General features: G+C 43.8%; 2 protein-coding genes across 3 annotated transcripts in view; both read right to left on the bottom strand.

Moving 5' to 3' along the window:
- CILK1 (ciliogenesis associated kinase 1) overlaps positions 1-18287 on the bottom strand; it is a 33798-nt gene extending 15511 nt beyond the window's left edge. For both annotated transcript variants that reach the window (XM_057699383.1, XM_057699384.1), the window contains exons 1-6: positions 18155-18287; positions 14729-14783; positions 10085-10206; positions 9036-9115; positions 1877-2009; positions 802-973 (exon numbers count right to left, since the gene is read on the bottom strand). In XM_057699383.1, coding sequence (XP_057555366.1) covers positions 802-973; positions 1877-2009; positions 9036-9115; positions 10085-10206; positions 14729-14783; positions 18155-18255 — 663 coding nt within the window. In that variant the 5' untranslated portion in view covers positions 18256-18287. The remainder of the gene's footprint in view (positions 1-801; positions 974-1876; positions 2010-9035; positions 9116-10084; positions 10207-14728; positions 14784-18154) is intronic.
- Positions 18285-18404, bottom strand: LOC130831354 (uncharacterized). Its single transcript, XM_057699385.1, has one exon. The coding sequence runs from the start codon at positions 18402-18404 to the stop codon at positions 18285-18287; it is 120 nt and encodes a 39-aa protein (XP_057555368.1).
- Positions 18405-22733: the final 4329 nt, after the last annotated feature.

Raw genomic sequence — 22733 nt, 5'->3', positions numbered from 1 at the left:
GGAACAGGGAGGAGAAAGATTACCGAGGGTCTTGGAAGAAGAGTGGGACTGGGGCACATGATACATGCACTCGGCAGAGGTGGGGAGATTCCAAGCATAGAACCAGGAGGGGTGCAAGTGGGGGATAAGGAATGAGAGTTAGGGGGCTGGGCGGCAGATACCAGAGCTGCTCTTTAGGGGGATACATCTGGCCACAGACTGGAAGAAAAGCTGGAGGGAAAAGACTTGAAGGCAGAAAGACTGGGGCGATCCCCCCTCCCCAGACACAGACAGGGCTTCAGTCAGACATACTGGGTGGAGACAGTCAACAGGTTCTATGGGCCAGCTGCTGGGATGAGGGGAAAGGGGAGCAAGGGAGAGAGAAAGAAGGTAAAACTGGAACTCAGCCTCGAGGCTGCGCTCTGGGATGTGATGGGACCACAGGCAGAAACGGGGAATGAGCGCAGGAGGCTGGTTGGGGGCGAAACCTAAAGCCGCCTGGGTCAGACATGCTGAGCTGGTGGTGAGGGTGAGGGTGTTGTGGGAAAATCTCAGAGATAGGTGTCAATTTGTGACTGGAGTTATGATGGAAAGGGGGAGGGCTACGGATCACATTAGGAGACTTCTGCATGGATAAGAGCTGTGGCCATGAGAACACTGAAGCTCTGCAAGGGAGCGGAGAGGATGTGGACAGAAAAGCAGAGGCAGCCAGGAAGTCCTCCAGGGGAGGGGAGGGGGAGGGGCCTGTGCTGCCCAGGGTTGGGGGCAGAGAGCACGGGAAGCTGCTGCTTTGCCCCACAGGCCTTTCTCCCACATCATTACCTTCTTGGGTGTCCCCAGCACTTGGCAGATTTTGAAGATTGTGTCGATCTCACTGGCCCCAGGGAAGAGCGGCCGGAGGGTGTACACCTCTGCCATGATGCAGCCCACGGCCCAGATATCAATGGGGGAGCTGTAGCTGGTGGACCGCAGGAGCACCTCTGGAGCCCGGTACCTGCAGGACAAAGGAGAAGCTGCTAAAGCGCCCACTGGTCAGAAGCAAACTAAATACACAATCAGTTCCCCGCAGAGTGTTTCTGTATTTCTGTTTTCTGTCTAGGTCAGGGCAGCGCATGGACTCGTGACACAACAGCTGTGCCTGCAGTGTAAAGTGGGGCTCCTCTGCTTCATGGGGTTTTCTACTGAGCATTTCTCGATAGGCCTCTGCTCTACATCATCGCTAAGAAATACAGACAGTGAGAGAGAGCAGGAAGAGAGCCAGCGAGAGACGGGGGAAAAGGAGCGAGAGAGAGTATAGAGCTAGTCTGTAGGCTCTTCTTAGTCACAGCAAACTGCTTAAATCAAATTCTTAGGGTCTGAAAGTTTTAACAACAACAACTGGCTGGTTTTCAGACAAGTCTTTGGAGGATCTTTTACACAACTTTTTTAGGAAACGGTCTTCAGGAAGCTCTATATATAGAACATTATTTAGATTATGGAAAACCATAATGGATTTCCTTTAAAAAAATTTTTTATTGACGTATAGTTGACTTACAATGTTGTGTTAGTTTCTGGTGTACAGCAAAGTGATTCAGATATATATGTTCTTTTTCAGATTCTTTTCCATTATAGTTTATTACAAGATATTGAATATAGTTCCCTGTTGGACTTCCTTCTAAAATTATTTACAACACAAGCTTTTAAAACTTGTACAATGCCAACATTCCTTCACATATGTGTTTCAAATGGTGCCCTTAATGTAAAGTTAGTGTTTGTGACATTAATATTACCCTCAATATGGTGTATGGTCTTTAAACGGTCTTTAAAAGTAAGAAATGCAAACATTAATATTATCCTCAGTATAATCGTATATTTTTAAAGAAGTGCAATTAAGTCCTTTGAGGAAGGTGGTACTCACCATCTGGTAGATACATAGTCTGTGTATGGAGGTCTTGATCGGATTTCTCGGGCCAGTCCAAAGTCTGCAATTTTCACGAGTTCGGGTCCCATACAGAGGAGGTTCTCTGGCTTTAAGTCCCGATGGAAGAAGCCTGCAGAAGTGGTGGAGAAGGAATTCAGAGGCAAGATCGTGTCTGCATGACTCTTTCCAGCTGTACTGCTCTTTTCACGACAGTGATGGTTTGAAAAGTAGCCTGGTGTGGCACCGAAGGCTCTGTACATTCGTCCCAATGATAGTGCAGAGCCCTCTGGGTCATTTGTTTCCCTTTGACTCGTTCAAAATGTCAAATCGTTCAAAAGTTTACCTTCATAATTTTTTTCCAAGAGAGCAAACTTCTTTTAAAACATCAAAACTCCATGATGGGCTAAGATAACTTGGCAAAAAGAAATGGTCACTCAAGGGAAAAATATCATGCCTACCCTGCCCAACTCAGCCAGAAAGAATTTGTGATTAAAGCCATTTCAAAAGACAAGTCTTATGACTACCACAGCAGAAACACAACTGCAATTTTTGTTTAAGAAACAAGGGCTTTATGAATATGACCTACTCATATCTGAGATTCTGGTGTGTGTCACAGCAATTGTTTAAATGTCAAACACCAATTACTTTGCCCAGCGAAGAAGCACAGAGGTACATCTGTAACCCACATGGTGAAAGGCAGTGATAACTCATCGAATGGGAAGCCTGTCTCAGCTACAGCAGGGCTTTGGGGGTACATGCAAGAGAGACACAAACACCCAGTGGTCAGCATCACATGCCTCTGAAGACCCCAAACCTTCCTCTTGCAGAGAGTATCACCGATAGACATCATTCCTCATGAGTCTAAATGTGAATGGGTCACCAAAACCGGAAATACAACTCTGTCAATGCTGCTGATGGGGTTGTTACCTGCCATCATTACCAATGTTGTGAAGCTGGATTCAAAGTAGAACATTACGGGAGGAAGAGCCATCACTGAAGACACTATTCCTCAACCACCTCTGTGCTGATGTGCTCAAGTCTGCATCTTTAATGTGTCTGCTGCACCCTCTCCAGGTCTATGTCTCTGATGGGCCAGCAGTTGATGTCACTCTCACCCCTGCATTAACCTGTCCCAAGCACTCTTCTCCTCTCCCAAATCATCTTTCCTTCTTGAAACTTTGATATGATATCCAGGTAGGTTGACTCCATCTTTCCCAAGACAGTAATGGAGCTATATCACACTTTTCATCAAAATACAGTACCTCCTATCTGTCCTTTCTGCCCTTTCTCTGACTTAAACATGTATAAATATGCAAGCAGTTATGAGAATGGGATCTTTTGCCAGTACATCCAGGAAGGCTCCCATGGCTCCTAAAACACATGCACTGTGAGACAATGGCTTCTCTTCCTAAACACTCAGAGCATCAGAACCATGAAAAAAAGAGATGGCAGACATCATTTTTTTTGCCAAACAGATGGGAGAAATGAGTTATGGAGAGGGTGGGGGACGAATTAGTCACAATCCCAAGAAATGTGTCAGAGCTCTTGTACTACCCGGCTCTGTTCTGTTCCTCTCAATCCAAACTGCAAAATCTTTTTTTTTTAATTATTTATTATTATTATTTTTTAAAATTTTACGTATTTATTTATTTATTGGCTGTGTTGGGTCTTTGTTGCTGCACGCGGGCTTTCTCTAGTTGTGGAGAGCAAGGGCTACTCTTCATTGCAAGGTGCAGGCTTCTTATTGCGGTGACTTCTCTTGTAGTGGAGCATGGGTTCTAGGAGCGCAGGCTTCAGTAGTTGCAGTGAGTGGGCTCAGTAGTTGTGGCCCATGGGCTTAGTAGCTCCACAGCATGTGGGATCCTCCCGGAGCAGGGCTTGAACCCATGTGCCCTGCATTGGCAGGTGGATTCTTAACCACTGAGCCATCGGGGAAGTCCCAAACCACAAAATCTTGATTTCTGGTGCTAGTCCTCTCAAGTCCAGATTAATCCCATTTCTCCTCTCAGACTACCTTTTCCTCCTCTACTTTGGCTAAACTATTATTTCCAAACTTAAGTGGCATTTCTCTGATAATGAAATGTCCTCCACCCCCAGGCCCCACTGCAACCTCCCCTGCCACCACCTATAACACCCGCTCAACAAACCTCCATCTTCTCCTCATTCAGTTCAACCTATCACATCAATTGTATTCAGATACAAGCATCATTCTTACACTCCAGACCCTGTACCTTGTTTCCACCCAGGTCATGCTCTGGTACACACAGACCACCTCCTCTCACCAGTCAAGCTTTATCCTTTCCCTGCTAACTCATCTTTAATCCTGCTTCCACAGAGAACGTGGGCACTAATGAAATGAGGAGAGGGAAGATTCTGGTTCCCCATATACCCCTCTAAGCAGCTTTCCTTTCTATGGATCATACTTCAGGCCCAAAATAAACTGTCAGAGGGAAAATGGCTGGGAAAAAAGTTTAACTGCAAGCAGACTCTTAAAAATGACTGATGAAAACTGTATTTGTCAGTTGACATATGTCATCTGTCATACTGTATTTGAGGATAAGCCTTTATAACTAGGAAGCATTTGTGAATATGTCTGTAGAGTATCTGGCTCTCTGTTCTTTTTATTACTGAATGACAGCAATGACTATTATCAGCCTTACACCGGTGAGTTCTGTTCCTTGGTAATTAAAGGCATAAGACCCTCTCATCATGCACCTTTACTTGTCACCCCTATTTTAACAAAGCATCACTAATTTATCACTATGAGAGGCAACACTGCATAGTGGTTAAGTGGGCACACCAATGGGGTTGCCTGATTTCAAATCCCAATTCTGTTCACTGGCTGGCAAATCACTTAACCTCCCTTTCCTTGCCTGTAAAATGGGGAAATGACAGCATCTACCTCGCGGGGTTGTTTTCCAGGATTCAGTGTGTTAGTATCTGTACAGCTTTCAGTGCAGTGCTTGGCCCACTGGCACTGGCAAGAGCTTGTCATTGTTAGCAGCATGAATCCTCTCATTTTATCTTCCCCACAACCTGGCAAGGGGGGCAGGCAGACACGGCTCCATTTGTTGCAGATAAGAATTAGGGCTCACGAGGCCAGTGACGTGCCTCCTACCTGTGAGGAGGTGGCGCTAAGCCCTGATCTGATTCCTGGCCGGGTACGTGTTCTGCTGATGTGCGCACTCAGGCTTGCAACAATGAGCCCACGTCTTCCTCTGCGCTTCTGATTCACAATGGAAACCCTTATTGCCGGGCTGTTCAGAGATCATGCAACAGCAAAGTGCTGTTAACACAGAATCTTCCTGTTTGAAACTGTTTGGATTTCAGAATATGGGAACAGACCTTCGCTTTAATTTCAGGGTACCCCAGGCCAGTCGAACAACAGAGAAATTTTCTCTTTCATCCTGGCAGAAAATGTGTTGTGCTTCCTTTTTTATTAACAACCCTTGGGCAAGAAAAACATCAAGCCACAAAGAAGGCTTTCTCCCCTCCACATTCTGCTCATGAGGAATCTGATAGGAATATATGGAAATAACCAGAGAATACTTAAACACTATGAATTTCTGTGCTGCACCTTCCTGCTAGGGAAGTTGTAATTTCACAGATACTACTGAATTTAAACCACAGCGCTTTTATCAAGAAGGCCAGGAGGACAGCAACACAAAGAAAGGCCAAGGGCTGACTCAAGGTGATGCACAGCAAGAAAGTGGTGAAACATGGAAGCAGAGAACCACCTCTTGGGACCAAACATTGTCCTCCAAGCCACCTAAGGCATTTCTGGTTTCCTATATGGATATTTATAAGGGCAGGGCAAGGATGAAACACGGTTTGCATTAATTATGTAATTCCTCCAAAGTACATATGCTGAGGCAGTGCTCGCTTAGCACCAAGTAGAGCTGTGTTTTCATTCCCTGTGGGGGGGAAGTAGTCACTGACATGAACCATGGCCATGGCAACCACCTGCAGCTCTGTTCTCTGCTCCCAAAGGAGTCCACTCCCAGGGACAGAAGGCATCTTCGCACAGTGAGAACCAGCCAACAGGGAAGAGCCTAGAACTCACAAGACAAATCTGTAAAGTGCTTTCGATTATTTTTTTTTCCATGACTGGAGGAAAGGAACACTATAAAGCTCCAAAGTTCAGTCAAAACCGTATGAAAACCATTCAGAAGTTTTCAAAAATCATTTATCAATGAAAACAAGATAGAACCTGCAAAAGGAACATGCATCCCACCTCCAATTATTATTCTCTGTTCTCTTGTTCTCTGCTCGGACAGATTTTTCTAGAGAAGTGTAGTAAATGTGCACAGATATCAGAGCTCATCTCTGCTCTACTGCTTTAATGCAGTGGGGCCTTTGGCAGGTCTTTATTTATTTTTTTAAGGTCTTTATTGGAATGTAATTGCTTTACACTGTTGTGCCAGTTTTTGCTATACAATAAAGTGAATCAGCTGTATTTATACACATATCCCCATATCCCCTCCCTCCCACGACTCCCTCCCACCCTCACTATCCCAGCCCTCTAAATCATCACCCATCATCGAGTTGATCTCCCTGTGTTATGCCGCAGCTCCCCACGAACTATCTACTTTACATTTGGTAGTGTATATATGTCATTGTTACTCTCTCACTTCATCCCAGCTTCCCATTTGTGCCCCTCCCCCACCCCCTGGTGTCCTCAAGTCCGTTCCCTACATCTGCATCTTTATTCTTGCCCTGGCAGGTCTTTAAATCTCTCTGAAGCTCAGTTTCCTCTTCTTTGAAAGAAATAGATGCCATCTGTCCTCTCTACCTGAGAAACTGGCAAGGAAACAAATATGGTAACGGATGAAATCATATAAAGCTCAAACTCGAACTGGCACTTAGCTGGGAGAAGGTGTCCACAAGAATCTCGGGGAGAAGCATGGTACTGGGGTGAGAAAAAGCAAAAGAGGTCTGACCCCCGTACACTGAGCCTTCCCGTCCACCGTTTCCATACACGATTGGAGTGCATAAGGTGTTCAAGGGAGACTGACAGTGCAGAGTTCCAAAGAGCTGTTTTGATACAATAATTTATGGACGCTAATTATTGGATACGAATGTGTACTGTCTGTGTGTGCATATATGTGCCCTTGTGGGTGTTGGGGGAAGAATGCCTGTGTAGGTACACGTGTGCCTGTGTACATGCAGATGTGTGTGCGTGTGTATGCACATGTATGGGTGTGTGGGCATGTGTGTTAATTTGATGGGATTTGATAGATACCTGGATGAAAGGACACAAGTTCTTTCTGGCAACAACTATCTGAGTTTCACAAAAAGCAACAAAAAGGAAAGGAAGGGAAAGCCAACACATATTAACTTTTTTATAGATCCACCAAGCAGTTTCCAGTACTGAGCAATGAGCCCCAGTGACTGAGACACTGTGACGGGTCCCTATTTGAATACATCTGGCTGACCTTTCTCTTTGGAGAATCCCTTTGATTTCTCACCATTTCTTTTTTCTTAGCTCTCAAATCTAGTAAGTGCCCCTCTCCTCCTGTTTGTCCCTAAGACACCATACCAGAAGTTTTCAGCATTTTGCAAACTCATACCATCCCCTGGGAATTCTTGGGGCAAAAGTGCTCATTCTACCTGTGCCAGTGGAATCAGAGATACCTTTTACCGAGAACTTTTTACTAGAATTGGTTCGTAGGCTTGCATATCACTCTCAAATTATTTAGCACGTGCCCGTGGCTTCCAAGGACTTGTAGAGACAGCCTCTGTTTGTCTGTGTTTCATTTGGCCTCTAACTGTGAGGGGATACTTAGGGGTCACAGAGCAGGCTGGGAATGATCCAAGATGTACCATGTGGCACAATGTCTTTTCCCCTCACTGCCAATTTGTGTCAAATCTGAACTGACTGTATCATCAAAGGGCTTCTGCCCAGTTTTCTTATTGGGTAATGTAACTCATTTTTTGGTGCAGTATTTGCAATGGCGATGATACCCTGAGAGATTTCTGCCTGTGCAAGGTCAGCTTGCCTGTCTGTTTGTCAAGCCAACCTCAAAGGCCTCCTGTGGGACTCCTGGCTCCTCTGGCAGACACATCCATTCCGAGGCTCTGCGCTTATGAGCACGTATCGACCTAACCCCAGTTTAGTATGCAGCCAGTTAGGAACCCAGACCGGTAATGCCTCAGGACTTGCTAGAAATATAACTTCAAATGCACTGCTACTCAATACGGTTCAAAAGCTCAGCTAAGAACAACAGTGATGGAGGATTTCCTGAAGGGTATGTGACCCTCCACTCCTCTGGATGCCCTAAATCCCTCCCTGGACTCACCAGACCATCCCCAGAGTGAACCATACTGGGTCCCAGTAGGACCATTTTCCCTGATCAGGTGAAGTAATTGGCCTATATTGAGGGACATGACCTGAAACTGTCCCATGGAACCTGTCACTGTGTTTACCATAAATCATGTTATGTAAGGATCCATGAGAGAAACCTCTCCGGTATCAGTACCAAGAATAGTTCTGTTTCTCTTAGGTAATTGAACTGTTTTTACCTCGGAGAAACCATGTAGGTTGTAATTGGTCGTGTTTCACATTCTGCATTGTCTGACAGCAAATTCAGGCTCACATCTGTAGCCTGCTTCTTCTATTTAAATAAAACTTGCTGACATGTATTTTGTTGATTAACCTCACCCCGGCTATATCCATGCCTTGTTTTGCCTTTTTCTTTGCTTATTTTAAATGTATTTTATTTTCCTGGGTTGCAAAAATCTTTTTAGACCACTCCGCACCTTTTTGAACACATTGAAATTGAAATACATTAAGAAAATGAAAGGCTCCAGCAAAGCAGTGTTAGTGGGTTAAACATCATAAGTGAAGCTTCTCTGAATTCTAATCTTAGGTTCCTCATTAATATACCACTTAACGGTCAGGAATAATTCTCAGACCTATAACTAACAAGCTTCCTGTTAAAGCCTAAAGGATAAGAACACGCAGACATGATAAACAATGAAGGAAATTCGGAAATCAAGCTACAGAAGATAACATATTCCAAAATCCACTGTCAGCCTCTCAATGTTTCCATTTTTTCTGGGAGTCAATTACGAAAGACACTGATGCTTCCTACATCTTCTACCTGATGACAGCATTTCACTGCTATTCAAAAGCACAATACTCCAAATCACCTACCGTGTTTGTGAATAAACGCAAGTCCTTGCAATATCTGATACATGATATTTCTTATAGCAGACTCGGGAAACAACTTATTTCTGTATAGGGCAGAGGAAAAGAAAGTTATAAATCTAGATTTATGAAATTTGTTAATGAAAACAAATCCCTGTTTTCATGCTCTTTTGGTTATATAGTAAGAATTTAAGAAAACACCTCCTCACATGCTAATCTGACCAGATCCTCTGATAATAAAAATCAAAGAAAAACAATTGCATACCTTATAAGCACCAAATATATTCAGTTACGTTACAAAGAAGAAACGATTAAACATTTAATAACAAACCAAAAAAAAAAAAATCCCTCCAATGTATCATATAAAAATCTCCTCTCTCCATAATATAATTAAAACTTAAAAAATTTTTGATGGGGAAAATCTGAGGTCTTTCAGATGAAGGTCTTATGAGATGCAGTGGACAGGGACATTTTCCCCTGATTGGGCAAACCACACACCTTCACTGCTATTATTGACAATGAAAACGGTATTTGTTCACTGAAATCACTCAGAGAGATGCTCTGAATGGCCTTCACCTGCCACCAAGAAAATGTGCCCAAGAGGTTCACTTTTAAAGTCCAAAATGACCATCGCAGGTAAGTTTTTTTTGTTAGTTTCTTTGTCTTCCCAGCATGCGAGCCCTGAGCACTGTGGCAAGAAAGGCACTGAAAGGGACCTGGAAGTTTCCGATGGACGGCTGAGAAAGAAGGAAGCTGCTACACCCCTCACTTGTGGTCACTCTGCCCATACAGTCCTGTGGGAAGGAATGCTGCAGAGTATCTGTTAAATCTCTGAGCCTGTTTGGGTGAATCATCCAGTAAGACATTCAAAACGGCTACACAGAAAGCAGCTTCTCTGCCACCATCACAGGGCCTCCAAAGCAGGAATGCAGGTGGGGCCCCTCATCTTATGGGCAGCTTTAAACAGCCAAGCCCAAGCAGCATGACCAAAATAAACAAAAGCAGAAAGAAAACACATCCACTTTGCAATATTTATAAGATCATGATGACTGTACCTTTCTTTAATGAGCTGGTAAAGATTTTCCTTCATGTACTCAAAGATAAAATAAAGATGATCATTTTCCCTGATAACTTCTTTTAATTTTACTACATTGGCATGGTTGAGCTTCTTTAAAGACTGAAAGGTGAAGAAGAAAAATACAAAAAATTAGAGAAAGTCTGTTGTTGAAAAAAGAAGTAATCCCACAATATACTTAGGGAGAAACACCTAATTCTAGAACCACAGAGTGCCACAATTCATTTTTTTTTTTTTTTTTTTGGGCACATGGGCTTAGTTGCTCCACGGCATGTGGGATCTTCCTGGAGCTGGGATCGAACCCGTGACCTCTGCGTTGGCAGGCCGATTCTTAACCACTGCGCCACCTAGGAAGCCCACACAATTCATTTTTTATAGACAATACTTTAATACATGGTGTTTCTCTGAAGTTGGTAGTAACTTTAGGTAGAAAAACTATTTCAATTAAGTGACTAGGAGGTAAGAACTTGACCATCACTGGAACTTCTGGCTGCCCCCAGCACCAGGCAATGGGCCAGGGCTATTTTAGGTGCACTCTCTCCAGGTGATGGAATTCACACCATGAAAGTGACCAGAGGGGAACCCACTGAGGCTTTGATTGATCTGATACTGGAGAGGCAGCTGCTGGGAGCTGAGATCACCGGCCAGCAGTCTGCAGACTCTCTGAACAGAAAATTGCTCAGGTAGACAGAGGCTGACAGCCCGATTCTCTCAACTTTCTTCTGACTCACGTGGTGTACATGGGACGTATAGAGCTTCTTACAAAGTGAGTGTTAAAGGAGAAGGAGAAGAAGGAGGGGGAAAGGAGGAGAAGTCTCTTTGGAAAGACCCTGAAGTGAGATGGGAGAGAGATCTCTACTTCCAAGAACTGCAAAGGCAAAAAAGTCAAGGGGGGGAGGGGGGCTGAGGACCAGAGGGTGGCTCAGAAAATGGTGAGTGACCTTCTGATTATTCCTGTGCGCATGTGTGGTTTTCCTCTTCCCGGAACATACACGTGAGCGCAGCCACGTGCAAGCTATTTTCTGTTTGCATCGCTAGCTCTGCTCACAGTGAACAAATACACTTTCATCTTGGTAAGCAGCAATCCAGTTCATGTATGACAGCCAGACACCCAACTGCAGGTTTGCCCACCAGGTGATCAGAATTTGATAGACCATCTCCTTCAAGAATGCCTCAAAAAAAAAAAAAAGAATGCCTCAAGGGGTCACTGCGGCAGGGGGTTGAGCCCTTTAACTCAAAAAGCCTTTTCCTCATAGAGATATGAGTCCGATAAAAATAAATTGTAAAGCCCTTTTTATCTTTGAATTTCCTTCAAAAGAACATTCCTTCTATAAAACAAACAAGCAGAGTGTCTGAAGATGAAAGTGTTAACATAAGTGTCCAGATCTGGAAGGACACTCAGTAACAACGCACCCAAGGGATCAGAGCTGGGGAATGTGTAAGATGACCGAGTTACTTCAAGCATCTGGGAAGAAACGTGGCCAGTGAATGAGAACAAAATAAGACTCTTCTGGAACCTCTGCCTTGAAAGACAAGCTTTTGGCCAAGTGCCTCTCTGGCAGGAAATCTTCAGCTGTTTTGGCCAAGTGGCCAGGACCTTCCAGAATGACCCAACCAGGCTTATTACGTCTAGTTGGGTTGGATTTCTGGTTCTCCGTGATTAGCAAACATTGCCTAACTCGGAAGTATCCACCAGACTCTTGTGGACTACAGCCGTCTCTCCTGCTGGTTTGCTTAAAATGCACCACCACCAGCAAGGGCTGAGGTCTCCAGTGGAAGAGCCGCGGGATGAATAGGGGAGATTCATTCAGAGGAAAATGAAGTTGGTTTCAAAGCTTTGTGAGAAGAGAATTCTAGGCAAGCAGCAGAAGTGTGTTTTGAGCGTGAATTACTGGCTCAAGTCTAAGAGTGGCTGCAGCTCTTATTTCTAAGTGAGGCTCAGGGGCAAGTTAAATTCTATGTCAGCTTAATAGAAAAAGAATTAATTAAAAAAAAGAATTAATTTTGTGGAGGACTTCACGAGACTCATTTTCTTTCTTTCTTTTTTTTTTTTGGCGCATGGGCTTAGTTGCTCCACGGCATGTAGGAATCTTCCTGGAGCAGGGATCAAACCTGTGTCCTCTGCATTGGCAGGCGGATTCTTAACCACTGCGCCACCTAGGAAGCCCACGAGACTCATTTTCAAGAGGTGTATTTCCAGAAAGAAGGCATCTTGTTTTGGCTTGAGAAAGGCTTCCAAAGAGCAGTAGAGGTAGGACAGCCGTATCAGGCAGAGAGGAAGGAGCACATCAGAGACGCTTCAGGGAGGAGTAATCTGCAGACTCGGAGTGGTCGGGGACAGTCTCACGCACGTGACCTGAAGGAAGAGTCAGGCCTGGACAAACTCGGTGGGAGGGCAAGGGCGCGTCAGGAGGGAGCCCCTCAGAGGTTAGGCGTGGGAGGCAGTGGCCACCCAGGGTCTGAGGGACGGGAACTGCCCAGATGCCGGGTGGATGCCCACTGAAATCAACCGACAGACCTTGGGCTTGAGACCAAGCTGTGCTGCCTAGAGTTGTGTTTCCCTCTGGCAAATTACTGAGTCTCTGGGCCTCAGCTGTCCTCATCGGGAAACTAAAGATACTAAGACTTTCCTCGTCAGGTGGTTGTGGGGATGAAATAAGACAGAGCACGTAAAGCTCCTAAGGGGCTGCCTGGCCCATAACTGCTGCTCAGTAAATGGTAGATGGTGTGGGAACAGCTGAGTGTTGGGGAGATGAGATGTGTGGGAAGTGGGGTCACACAGGCCGCTGCAATGAGCTACGGTTTCTGAGCGGAGGGCAAATGATCACTCACACAAGAGGGAGAAAACATGAGCACTGGGGGAGGCAGACATTCTAGAAAATCCAGACACTGATGTCCACTAAGCAGCTGGATATATAGGCCTGAGCAGTGGTCGGGAGACTTTTCTGTCAAGGCATAGAGAATAAATATCTTGGGCTTTCCAGGTCACGTGGTCCCTGCTGCAACTACTCAGTTTTGCCAGCGTAGCGTGAAATCAGCCATAGATAATACGTAAGCAAATGGACATGGCTGCATTCCAACAAATTTTTTTTTTTTACAAAAACAGGCAGTCGGCTATTTATCGACCCCTGGTCCAAATGCGTAAGAAAGATAAAAGATGTGAGGGGGCTGCCAAAGCGAGGGGGAGGAATAAAACCACTTGGGAGGAGAAGTCAGAGCAAAGGCAAGAATTGCCGAGAAGAGAATGCGAGAAATTATTGATATTTAAAGGGTGAAATCATAGAACCATTGGTGAAAGGCAAGAAAGAGGTAGTAGAGGGCCACAGAGACCTGGGAGAGGGAGGAGGAAATGGTCCACAGCAAGAAAACATCTGAGAAAATAATCCTGGACTTGGCAGCTGCTGGCTTTTAGGAGAGCAGCTTTGGTAGAGTCGCAGGGGTGAATGACTGATCCGGTTAAGTGGAAAGGCAGTGGTGGGGGGAAGTGATGGCGGAGGGGGAGTCTGGAGGGTGAGGTCAGGAAGGGGAAGGGGAGGGCGGGCTGAGGCCGGTTAGAGAGAACGGTGGGCACATTGACAGACCGAAGACAAGGAGCCAGTGGAAAAGAGTTTAAAGGTATAGGAAGGTTCATAATAGTCAAAGGTGTCCCAGTGCCTATCGATGGATGAGTGGATAAACAATATACAGTAGATCCACACAATGGAATGTTAACCAGCCTTAAAAAGGAAGGACAGCCTGACACATCGGTGAATCTTAAAGACATTCTTCTAAGTGAAATCAGCCAGTCACAAAAAAGCCAAATACTGTATGATTGCACTTATATGAGGTACCTACTGTAGTCGAATTCATACAGATAAGAATGTAGAATGGTGCAGGCCAGGGGCTGGGGAAAGGGATTCGTGGAGAGTTATTTTTTAATGGATACACAGTTTCAGTTTTGCAAGATGAAAAGAGTCCTGGATGATGCTGATGGGAGTACAATATTATGGATGTACTTAATTCCACTGAACTGTACAATTTTTAGGTCAAATATGCAATTCTAAATCTATTTTGAGCTCTTTGGGTTCTAGCACGGGACATCTTCATCATTGTCCTAATAGTCTGGACTATTTCTCTGACTGTCTGGCAACCTGCCACTTCTTCCTTGGAGTTTTTGTTAACCTTAATGCATAGGCATTGTTTGCAGAAAATATACAAAGAAGCCTTCCCCAGAGATGACTACAAAACATGATTACTGCATATATTCAACTTCTGAATGGTATGACAGATTTTCTAATATTGTCCAGTTTGCTATGTAAACACAATTGGGCAAATCTTTAAAAAAAATGGTCAAAAGGTAAATATTATGTATATTTCATCACAGTTTGAAAGGAAAGAGACATTAGTGAGAAACTAGGGAAAGCTGAATAAATCTGTGGTTTAGTTAAGAGCACTATTACCAAGGTTTTAAAAAAAGTACATGCATACACACAAAGAAACTAAAAAAAAAAGTACATTGTTATCATCTGCCTCCTTTTTCAGCATCAGTGAAACAATTCAAACGGTATCAACTATAAATCTACACATGTATAAAGCTATTTTAATCAACCATACATAAATTATCCCTTCGTGTATTAATAAATACCTTGACCTCCCGAAGGTTCATGCATTCCTCCCAGGAATAAAACTTTCTTTTCATTCTAAAAGAGAAGAAAGAAACAAATAGCATGCTTATTCCCAGTAACAGGTTACACTTTACCTTTAAAAAAAAAAAAAGTTTCGTTTTGAACCTAATGAACATTGCTTAAAGTGGGTTCCAATTTCTACCAAATATTATACAGCATTTTATTTAAAAACCCAGCAGTGCGATCAATTCTCCAGCACAAAATTTCCCAGCAGAGTTAGCCCAGGGCATTGCAAAGAGGCCTGCACTGCTGTCTTGCTCTGTCACTAATTAGCTAACCTTGCTCTGGAGGAAAATCCCGCAGGCTTATTTTATCTAGACCAGAGCTGTCCAATCGAACTTTCTGTATTGGTGGAAATGTTCTGTGCTGTCCAGTATGCTAACTACTAGACACACATGACTACCAAACTCTTGGAGTAAGGCTAGTGCAACTCAGAAACTGAAGTGTTAGTTTAAATTTTAAATTTAAATGACATATGATTACTTGCCACCATGTTGGACAGCACAGGGACGGGACCCTCCGGCACAGGGGATGGCAAACAATGGCCCACGGGCCAACCCCAACCAACCATCTGATTTGAAACAGCCCATGAGACAAGAATGGCACTTATACTTTTAAATGGTTGGGAAAAACAAAGAAAAAGGAAAATAATAACTCATGACATGTGAAAATGATCTGAAACTCCAGTTTCAGTTTCCATAAATGAAGTTTTGTTGGAACATAATCGCACTCATTTGCTTCTATATGATCTATGGCTGCTTTCCCATTAAAACAGCAGAGCTGGGTTGCGACAGAGACCATATGGCCCGCAAAGCCTAAAACATTTACTGTCTGGCCCTTTGCAGGAAAAGGGTGCCAACTCCTGGTCCAGAGCCTGAGGGGAGAGACAGAGAGCCTGGTGAGCTGGCCAGAAATCCAAGGGTTCTCTCTTTCATGGCCCTTCAACCACATCGTCTCATGGGAGTCTTACAGCAGCCCCACGAGACAGATGGGATGGGAGGAGACCAAGAAACACAGAAGTTATGCCATTTCCCCAAGCTCTCACCGCTGGGTAATAACAGACTAACTCTCATCTCTCCCCCTCACTCTGACAGTCTGTCCCCGATGTCATGCTGTCTCCCAGTTGAGTGACCAGTTCCTTTATTCATGCTCCAGTTATTGTTTAGCCCCTGCTATACGTGGCAGAGGCCCAGGCACTGGAGATACAGTGATGCGAGAGACATTCCTCGCGGAACCGACCTCGGAGTAGGAAGGCAGGTCATCAATCATCTTCTGTGCTGAGTGCTAGGAAGGGAAGGGACAGGGCCCCATGAAAGTGGACCCCAACGTGACCTAATCTTATCTAGGATATCAGGAAACAGTCCTCCAGTGAAGTGGTATTTCAACCAAGACCTGAAGGACCAGGAGAATTTGGGCTGGTCAGAGGCGTGTGGGTAGGGAGTGGCACGGGAAGGCAAAGGACAGAGAGGTATCTGGTGAGTTCAAGAAGCTGAAAGGCCAGAGTGGCCAGGACAAGGCAGCCAAGGGGGTAGAGGGAGGAGCTGTGCCCGAAGAAAACAGGCAGAGGCCGAGTGAGGGAGCAAGTTGTAAAACTGGGGGCTTGATCCTAAAAGTGACAGGAAGACATTAAAAGCTGTCTTGGTTTGGGTTCCCTGAAAGCAGAGCCTGAGGCAAGGACTTGGATGTAGGGAGTTTATTTGGGAGGTGATTCCAGGAAGCCAGAGCAAGGAGCAGGGAACCTGAGAACAGAGAGGGGGGAAACCCACGAAGGGACACATCATGGAGATGGCACTGCAGTGGACAACAGGGGCTCTTCTGCCGGGGACCTTCTGTGGGCCGGGCAGGGGCACCTGGGCTGAGTCTCCCACATGCACCTGAGATGGGACACTGGCGGCGGGCACATCACTGTACACCCAGCACACTGAAGCCAGGTGGGACAAGGGGATGTCATGGGGTAGCAAAGGAGGTTTGGTACAAATGATTTCAGACAATTAGACGCATGTGTTTAAGATAGTCCCTTCAGGCTGGAACGGACAAGGGGTAGGAATGGAGGCCAGGAACCCTAGAGAGGAACATATTCTAGAGGCAGAGGTGGTAAATGATTAATGAGTTGGATGGGAGGTTAGCAGTGGGGAAATAGAGAAGTACGTGGATTAGATGAATATCTGGTGGTTGGAATCTACAGGACCAGACGACCAATGCTGGGGCACACAGAGGGGCGTCAGGAGGACTCCCAGGCTTTGCAGGGATGGAAATATGTCATTTATCAAGATAGGCATTATATGCTGGCTATAAGTTCAGTTTTGGATATGATGAGTGTGAAGTGTCTGCAGGGCACCGAAATGGAGATGTTGAGAAAGCAACTGGATATAGATGGGTGTGACAGGCAGACTCTAAAATGGTCCCAAAGCCCCCCACCTCCTGGTATTCACAAACTGGCATAAGCCCCTCTCTTTAATGACTTGCTTCTAACCAACAGAATACAGCAGTTTGAGAGAATACCCCTTCTGTGATTAGTTTACAAATGCAATGAGACGTCACTTCCACCTTAATAGAAGACTCTCATTGCCTTCTAGATTCCTATGTCGTGATGGAGCAAGTTGCCATGCTGTGAGCTGCTCTTTGGAGAGGCCCACATGGAAACAGACTAAGGGCAGCCTCCAGCCAAGAGCCAGAAGGGGACCAAAGCCCTCAGCCCAACAACCCTGGAGGCCCTGAATGCTGCCCACAGTCATGTGAGTGAGCTCAGAACTGGATCCTTCCCCAGTCCAGCCTTCAGATGAGACCCCAGCACCAGTCAACACCTGGACTGCAGCCTCATGAGAGACCCCAAAGCAGAGAACTCAGCTAAGCCACGCCAAGATACCTGACTCAGAGAGACTGTGAGATAGTTGTCTTAAACCACAATTTTGGGGAAAAAACTGTTATGCAGCAACAGATAACTAATACAATGGGTCTGGACTCAGATTGCAAACAGCAAGTGGGGTGGGGGGAGCAAAACCGTAGTCACCAGACCGCCACACGTGTAAAGGATCCAAAATAAGTCACTGCATTTCTCAGCTTCAGTTTCCTTTCCTTATAAAATATTTCCTAGTCTGCCCGTTCCTGCTTCCCAACACGAGAAGACCCTTGGAAAAAGTACTAGAGCTGTAGGCAAAGTTGCGCCTCTAACATCTAACACGGGGATGTGTTTAAGACTAACACGAGCATCCCAGAGTACACAGTCATCTACCCCACAGCAATCAACGTCTGAGATTCTTCTCCACGCCTGCACGCAATCCCCTTTAGAAACTTTTCAAAGACAGGGCAGGGAGGGTGTAGAGTTAAAACTCTATTGACCATGTGTCGTCGAGCACCACTTGGTGAGCGTGAAAGAGAAAACTTACTTTTTAATAGCAATCAGTTCCCCAGACTCGATGCTTCTTCCCAGCAGGACGGAACCATAGGTTCCATCCCCGAGCTGCTTGATGGTTGTGTATCTATTCATGGTGTGCCCGCTCAGGCCGGACACTCATCTCAGGGCCGAGGCGGATCCGTCCTGCAGCCGCGGCAGACCTCCCCGGAGTGTAACCAGATTTTCCTATGGCAGCACCAGCACAAGGTATTCAACAGAACGTGACTATCTCCCAAATACATATTTTCAAAGATGAGTCTCCTGCCTGTGAAGAAAAATGAAAGGCCGGGATAAACGTTAATGTACATTCTGAGTCTGTCTAAAGCAGGGGCCAGCTGTAACCCCCAGCCCGCCACCTGTTTTTTGTAAATAAAGTTTTATTGGGACACAGTCATGCCCACTCACTTGCACACTGTCTGCAGCTGCTTGCACGCTACGCAGCTGAGGAGGTGTGACATGGGCTGGCCCACAAAGCCCAAGGGATTTACTGTCGTGCCCTTTACAAACAAAAGTTTGTCAGCCTCTGGTCTAAATAATGCTCTTTTCGTGGGTGTCAGCAGATGGAGAATTACTAAGAGGAGCATCAGGGTCAAATAAAAAAAATAAATAATGCTCTTTTCCCATTTTTTTATAAAATGAGAGACAGCATTCTTGCCAAGTGATTTTTATCACTGACTCAGAAATGAATCAGCTGCAATTTGATGCCTTTCTGCTGACTAACCACTGTAGGCAAACACTACATGATAACTATGGTTGATGGAAATTGCTGAGTTATGTGAATCCATGCTAAGGTACTGTGTTCTGTGTAATTCAGCTATGATTAACCAAGTAAACATACAAAGGCCAAGAAATGCTTAAATTAAGTTTCTCCTGATATAGAGCTTACATGTGCTCCATGAACTGTTTAAAGCTAGGCAACAACAGCATTTTATTAATATTATTTTTATTATCAGACATTCAGAAGCTAAACAAACAACTAATAATTTTTTAAGGTCTGCATGTAGGGTGTATCCCTTTTAAAGTCATTCAGTTGTGATTTTTAAAAAGATAAGTCATTGATTTTTCATTTATAAAATTCAGTGTCATTCAATCTGTCTATAATGAAGAAAATATAGTACTTAAGTGATTGCAATGCCTTTAGACAAACATTAATAAAATGTAAATGATTACATAAGAACACTAAGGCATTTAAAAAATACATTTGTCAAACTAATAACCTGAAAAATCAAAAGATCAGAAAAGAATGATTAGAAGTATGTGACATTCTGCATCTAAAGCCAGTCAATGCAGCTTCTCCTTCCAGAAGAATTCCAATCAATAAATGTAGAAGGGAAGAGGGAAATAAGAAACTCACTATTAGGCAAACCTCACAATTTGTTGCAGACAAGATTTGCTGATGGATGCAAATACTGGTTGATGAATGCTTGAGGAGAAACAGGCTATTTGCATAGTTTCGAAGTATCTTTGGGAATTCCCTTTTACTTACCAGGTCTGGGGTTGGGGTTCAATCCCTGGTTGGGGAACTAAGATCCCACAAGCCACATGGCACAGGGCGCAGCCAAAAAAACAAACTATCTGTAAGGTATTTATTAACGTTAAAGGGAAAGATGGTAACTCTACAGGCAGAAACCTAGCAGAAACCTCCTTATCCAAGTGATCAAGTTCAACATCACTATTACTAAGACATGTGAAACTGTGTACCCTGGATATGATGCTCTGAGGAGGGCATACCATCACCTCTGTGGCATTCTGTCAAAAATGCAGAACCTCAATCTACTCGTGAGAAAACATCAAACTCAAAATGAGGGACATGCTACAAAAAGCTGACCAATAATACTCTTCAAAAGTATCAAGATCATAAAAAGCCAAGGAACTGTCACAGATTGAAGGCAAAGAAGGAGACATGACAACTAAATACAATGTGAGAACCTGAGAATAGGATCCCAGAAGAGATAAAAGAGATTAGTGGAAAAGGTGGTGACATTTGAATAAGGTCATAGTTCAGTTAATAGCACTGTGCCAATGCTAACTTCCTGGATTTGATCACTGTCCTATGCTTATAGGAGATGTTAATATTAGGGGAAGCTGGGTGAAGAATTGCTAAGAACTCTCTGTACTAGTTTTGTAACATTTCTGAGCATCTAAAATTAGTTCAAAATTAAAAATTAAAAAATAATTCCAGTCTATGTTTTTGTGAAGGCTGTGCATGACCATGAGAAACCTTAAGAAATGTAAAGGTTATGCCTGATTTCACTATATTCTACCATATTACTGGAAAACCTTTTAGAGATCAAGCCTCCCCTGCCCCTCCCCCACTCATTCCCATTTCCCCCCAGAACCATTTTAAGGCCCCTGGTTTGAGGAGTATTTTCCTTCCTTTTGAAGCTCTATAGGATCAGACTCCCTACAACTTCCTTCAGCAGCTCTTTACAACGATAGATTCTATTGCTGATGAATAAATATTTATACAGCACTTCCCATGTGACAGACCCTATGTTAACATCTGGGGATACAAAGGCCAATAAAATATGGTCCCCCCATTTTTCCCTTAAATCCTAGAGTCTCATGGCAGAGGATGAGGGCGGGGAGGTGGGCAAATAGGTACTCATGAATATGCACTAAGATATTTCAAGTACACAGAGGGTACAGGACGTTTTGGCGGGGGGTGGTGGGGAGAAGTAGTTTAAGGAGAAGGTCGCCTGGCTTCTAGCTGGGTCGATTCCACGTGGGCTCAGGAGGGCAGTAAGAAAAATCTTCATAAAAGACTGACTCTTGAAGGAAAAAGACAGCAGGTGCTTTGTAAGGTAGGGGATTCTAGCATTCCAAGGAGCAGAAAAGAACGCACAGGGGCTGGAATCTGGGGTGGACGGGAAGGTGGGAGCTCAAAACTGGAAAGAGATGACCCCAGAAGTTTGCTTGTTGAGGGCCTCAGATAACATATCAACTGAGGCTTTGACTGGATCCTGTACTAAAGGAGAAGAAAATACTATAAAAGACTTAATGGTAACAATTAGGATATGGATGCTAAAGTATTATATCTGTACTGAATTTACTAAAGTTGATGCCTGTCCTGTGGTTGTGAAAGAGCATAGTCTTATTCTGAAAGAACAGACCATGAAGGATTTCTAAGCAAAGGACCATGATATATGCAATTTATTCTCAAGTGGGTAAAACAAAAATTGTGTGTGTGTGTGTGTGTGTGTGTTTGTGTGTGTGTGTGTGTGTGTGTGTAGGGAGAAGAAGAGAGACAGAAAGAGAGAATGGGGTAAATGGGGTAAAATGTTAATACAAGGTAAATTGTCAAAAACGTGTATGGGTATTCTTTGCACTGTTCTTGCAATTCTGCTATATGTTTGAATAAGTTGAAAAAAATTATCAAAATGGTAGAGGAAGGTAATCTTTAAAAAGAAGCATTTTTTTCAGCCTAAAACATTTTAATGTAGATTTACTTAATAAAACCTAATATGAACTTTTTCATAAGACAGAACACATCATACATCAGGGCTCCCCCACTTCATGACTAGTGCATTGTGGACTGTTTTAGACACAAGCTGTGTCTCAACATAACACAGAAAGAGCATCTGGGCTACAACGTAAGCAATCTGGGACTCTGTGTTTTTCCCCTCTTTTTCATATTTATCTCCATCTATTTTTGATATGACATTTATGATTTCTGCATCATTGATAATTTCATTTTCCAACAAATTAAAATTCCCAAACCATTGTTGTAAGTCATCTTCCTTAAAAAAAAAAATCACTGGAACTACGATCTGTCAAAAATCACCTAATAAACTACATGCTTTCTTTTCTGTTTTTTTTTTTTTTTTAAAGGCTTTGACCTAGAGACAATGGGAAGTCAAAGTTTCTTTAACAAGAAAATAACATGATCAGATTTGCATGTTGTAATCCAGTTAGTTAGAATATGTTTCTTAATGTCCAACCAAAACCTGCCTATTCTAGTCTAAGCTAACTTCCTCATGCTTCATTTTTTGTGAATATAAGAAACCATCTCATGAAAATGTGTATACACACCAAATTAGTAATCAAATGTGTATCTCTCAGCCTCCTCTTGCTGTAATTACACAACCTTTCCTCCTAGGACCTGTTTTCCACTCCTTTCATTATCTTTGGCATTCATCTCTGAATCCTCACACATCTCTCCACCTCCTTGATGAACTGTGGCAACCAAAACTTAACAACCATCTACATTCCAGTAGCATGTGGGGTCTCCCCCACTTTTTTTTTTTTTGCAATGGCATTGTAATAATAACAATTCGTATCTATTAATTATTAATCATAGAAGCCTTTATTTGATAGTTACTTCCTCATCCACTAAAATTGTGCAATAGGGAAAATGTCTTCCTAGATTATCATTGAGAAAGCTATCTTGAAAAAATTAAGAACTTTACTGAAATCATGACAGAGTGGGTCTTTCACTCAGTACACAGTCACCCTGTGATTCCTCCTGGTTACTGTCCGTCACATCACTGTAGAACAAAATTCAATTTCTATGGCAAGATTTGGCCCTTACCACACCATGGTGGTTGCTTTTTAATTTTATTTCAGGTAAT

The sequence above is a fragment of the Hippopotamus amphibius genome, chromosome 11, assembly GCF_030028045.1.
Source record: "Hippopotamus amphibius kiboko isolate mHipAmp2 chromosome 11, mHipAmp2.hap2, whole genome shotgun sequence".
Classification (NCBI taxonomy): Eukaryota; Metazoa; Chordata; class Mammalia; order Artiodactyla; family Hippopotamidae; genus Hippopotamus; species Hippopotamus amphibius.
The sequence above is the reverse complement of the archived record's forward strand: the minus strand, read 5'-3'. Positions and strand labels throughout refer to the sequence as shown.

Coding starts and splice junctions, on each gene's coding strand:
- LOC130831354 (XM_057699385.1), bottom strand. CDS start 18,404: ATGTATTTGGGAGATAGTCACGTTCTGTTGAATACCTTGTGCTGGTGC.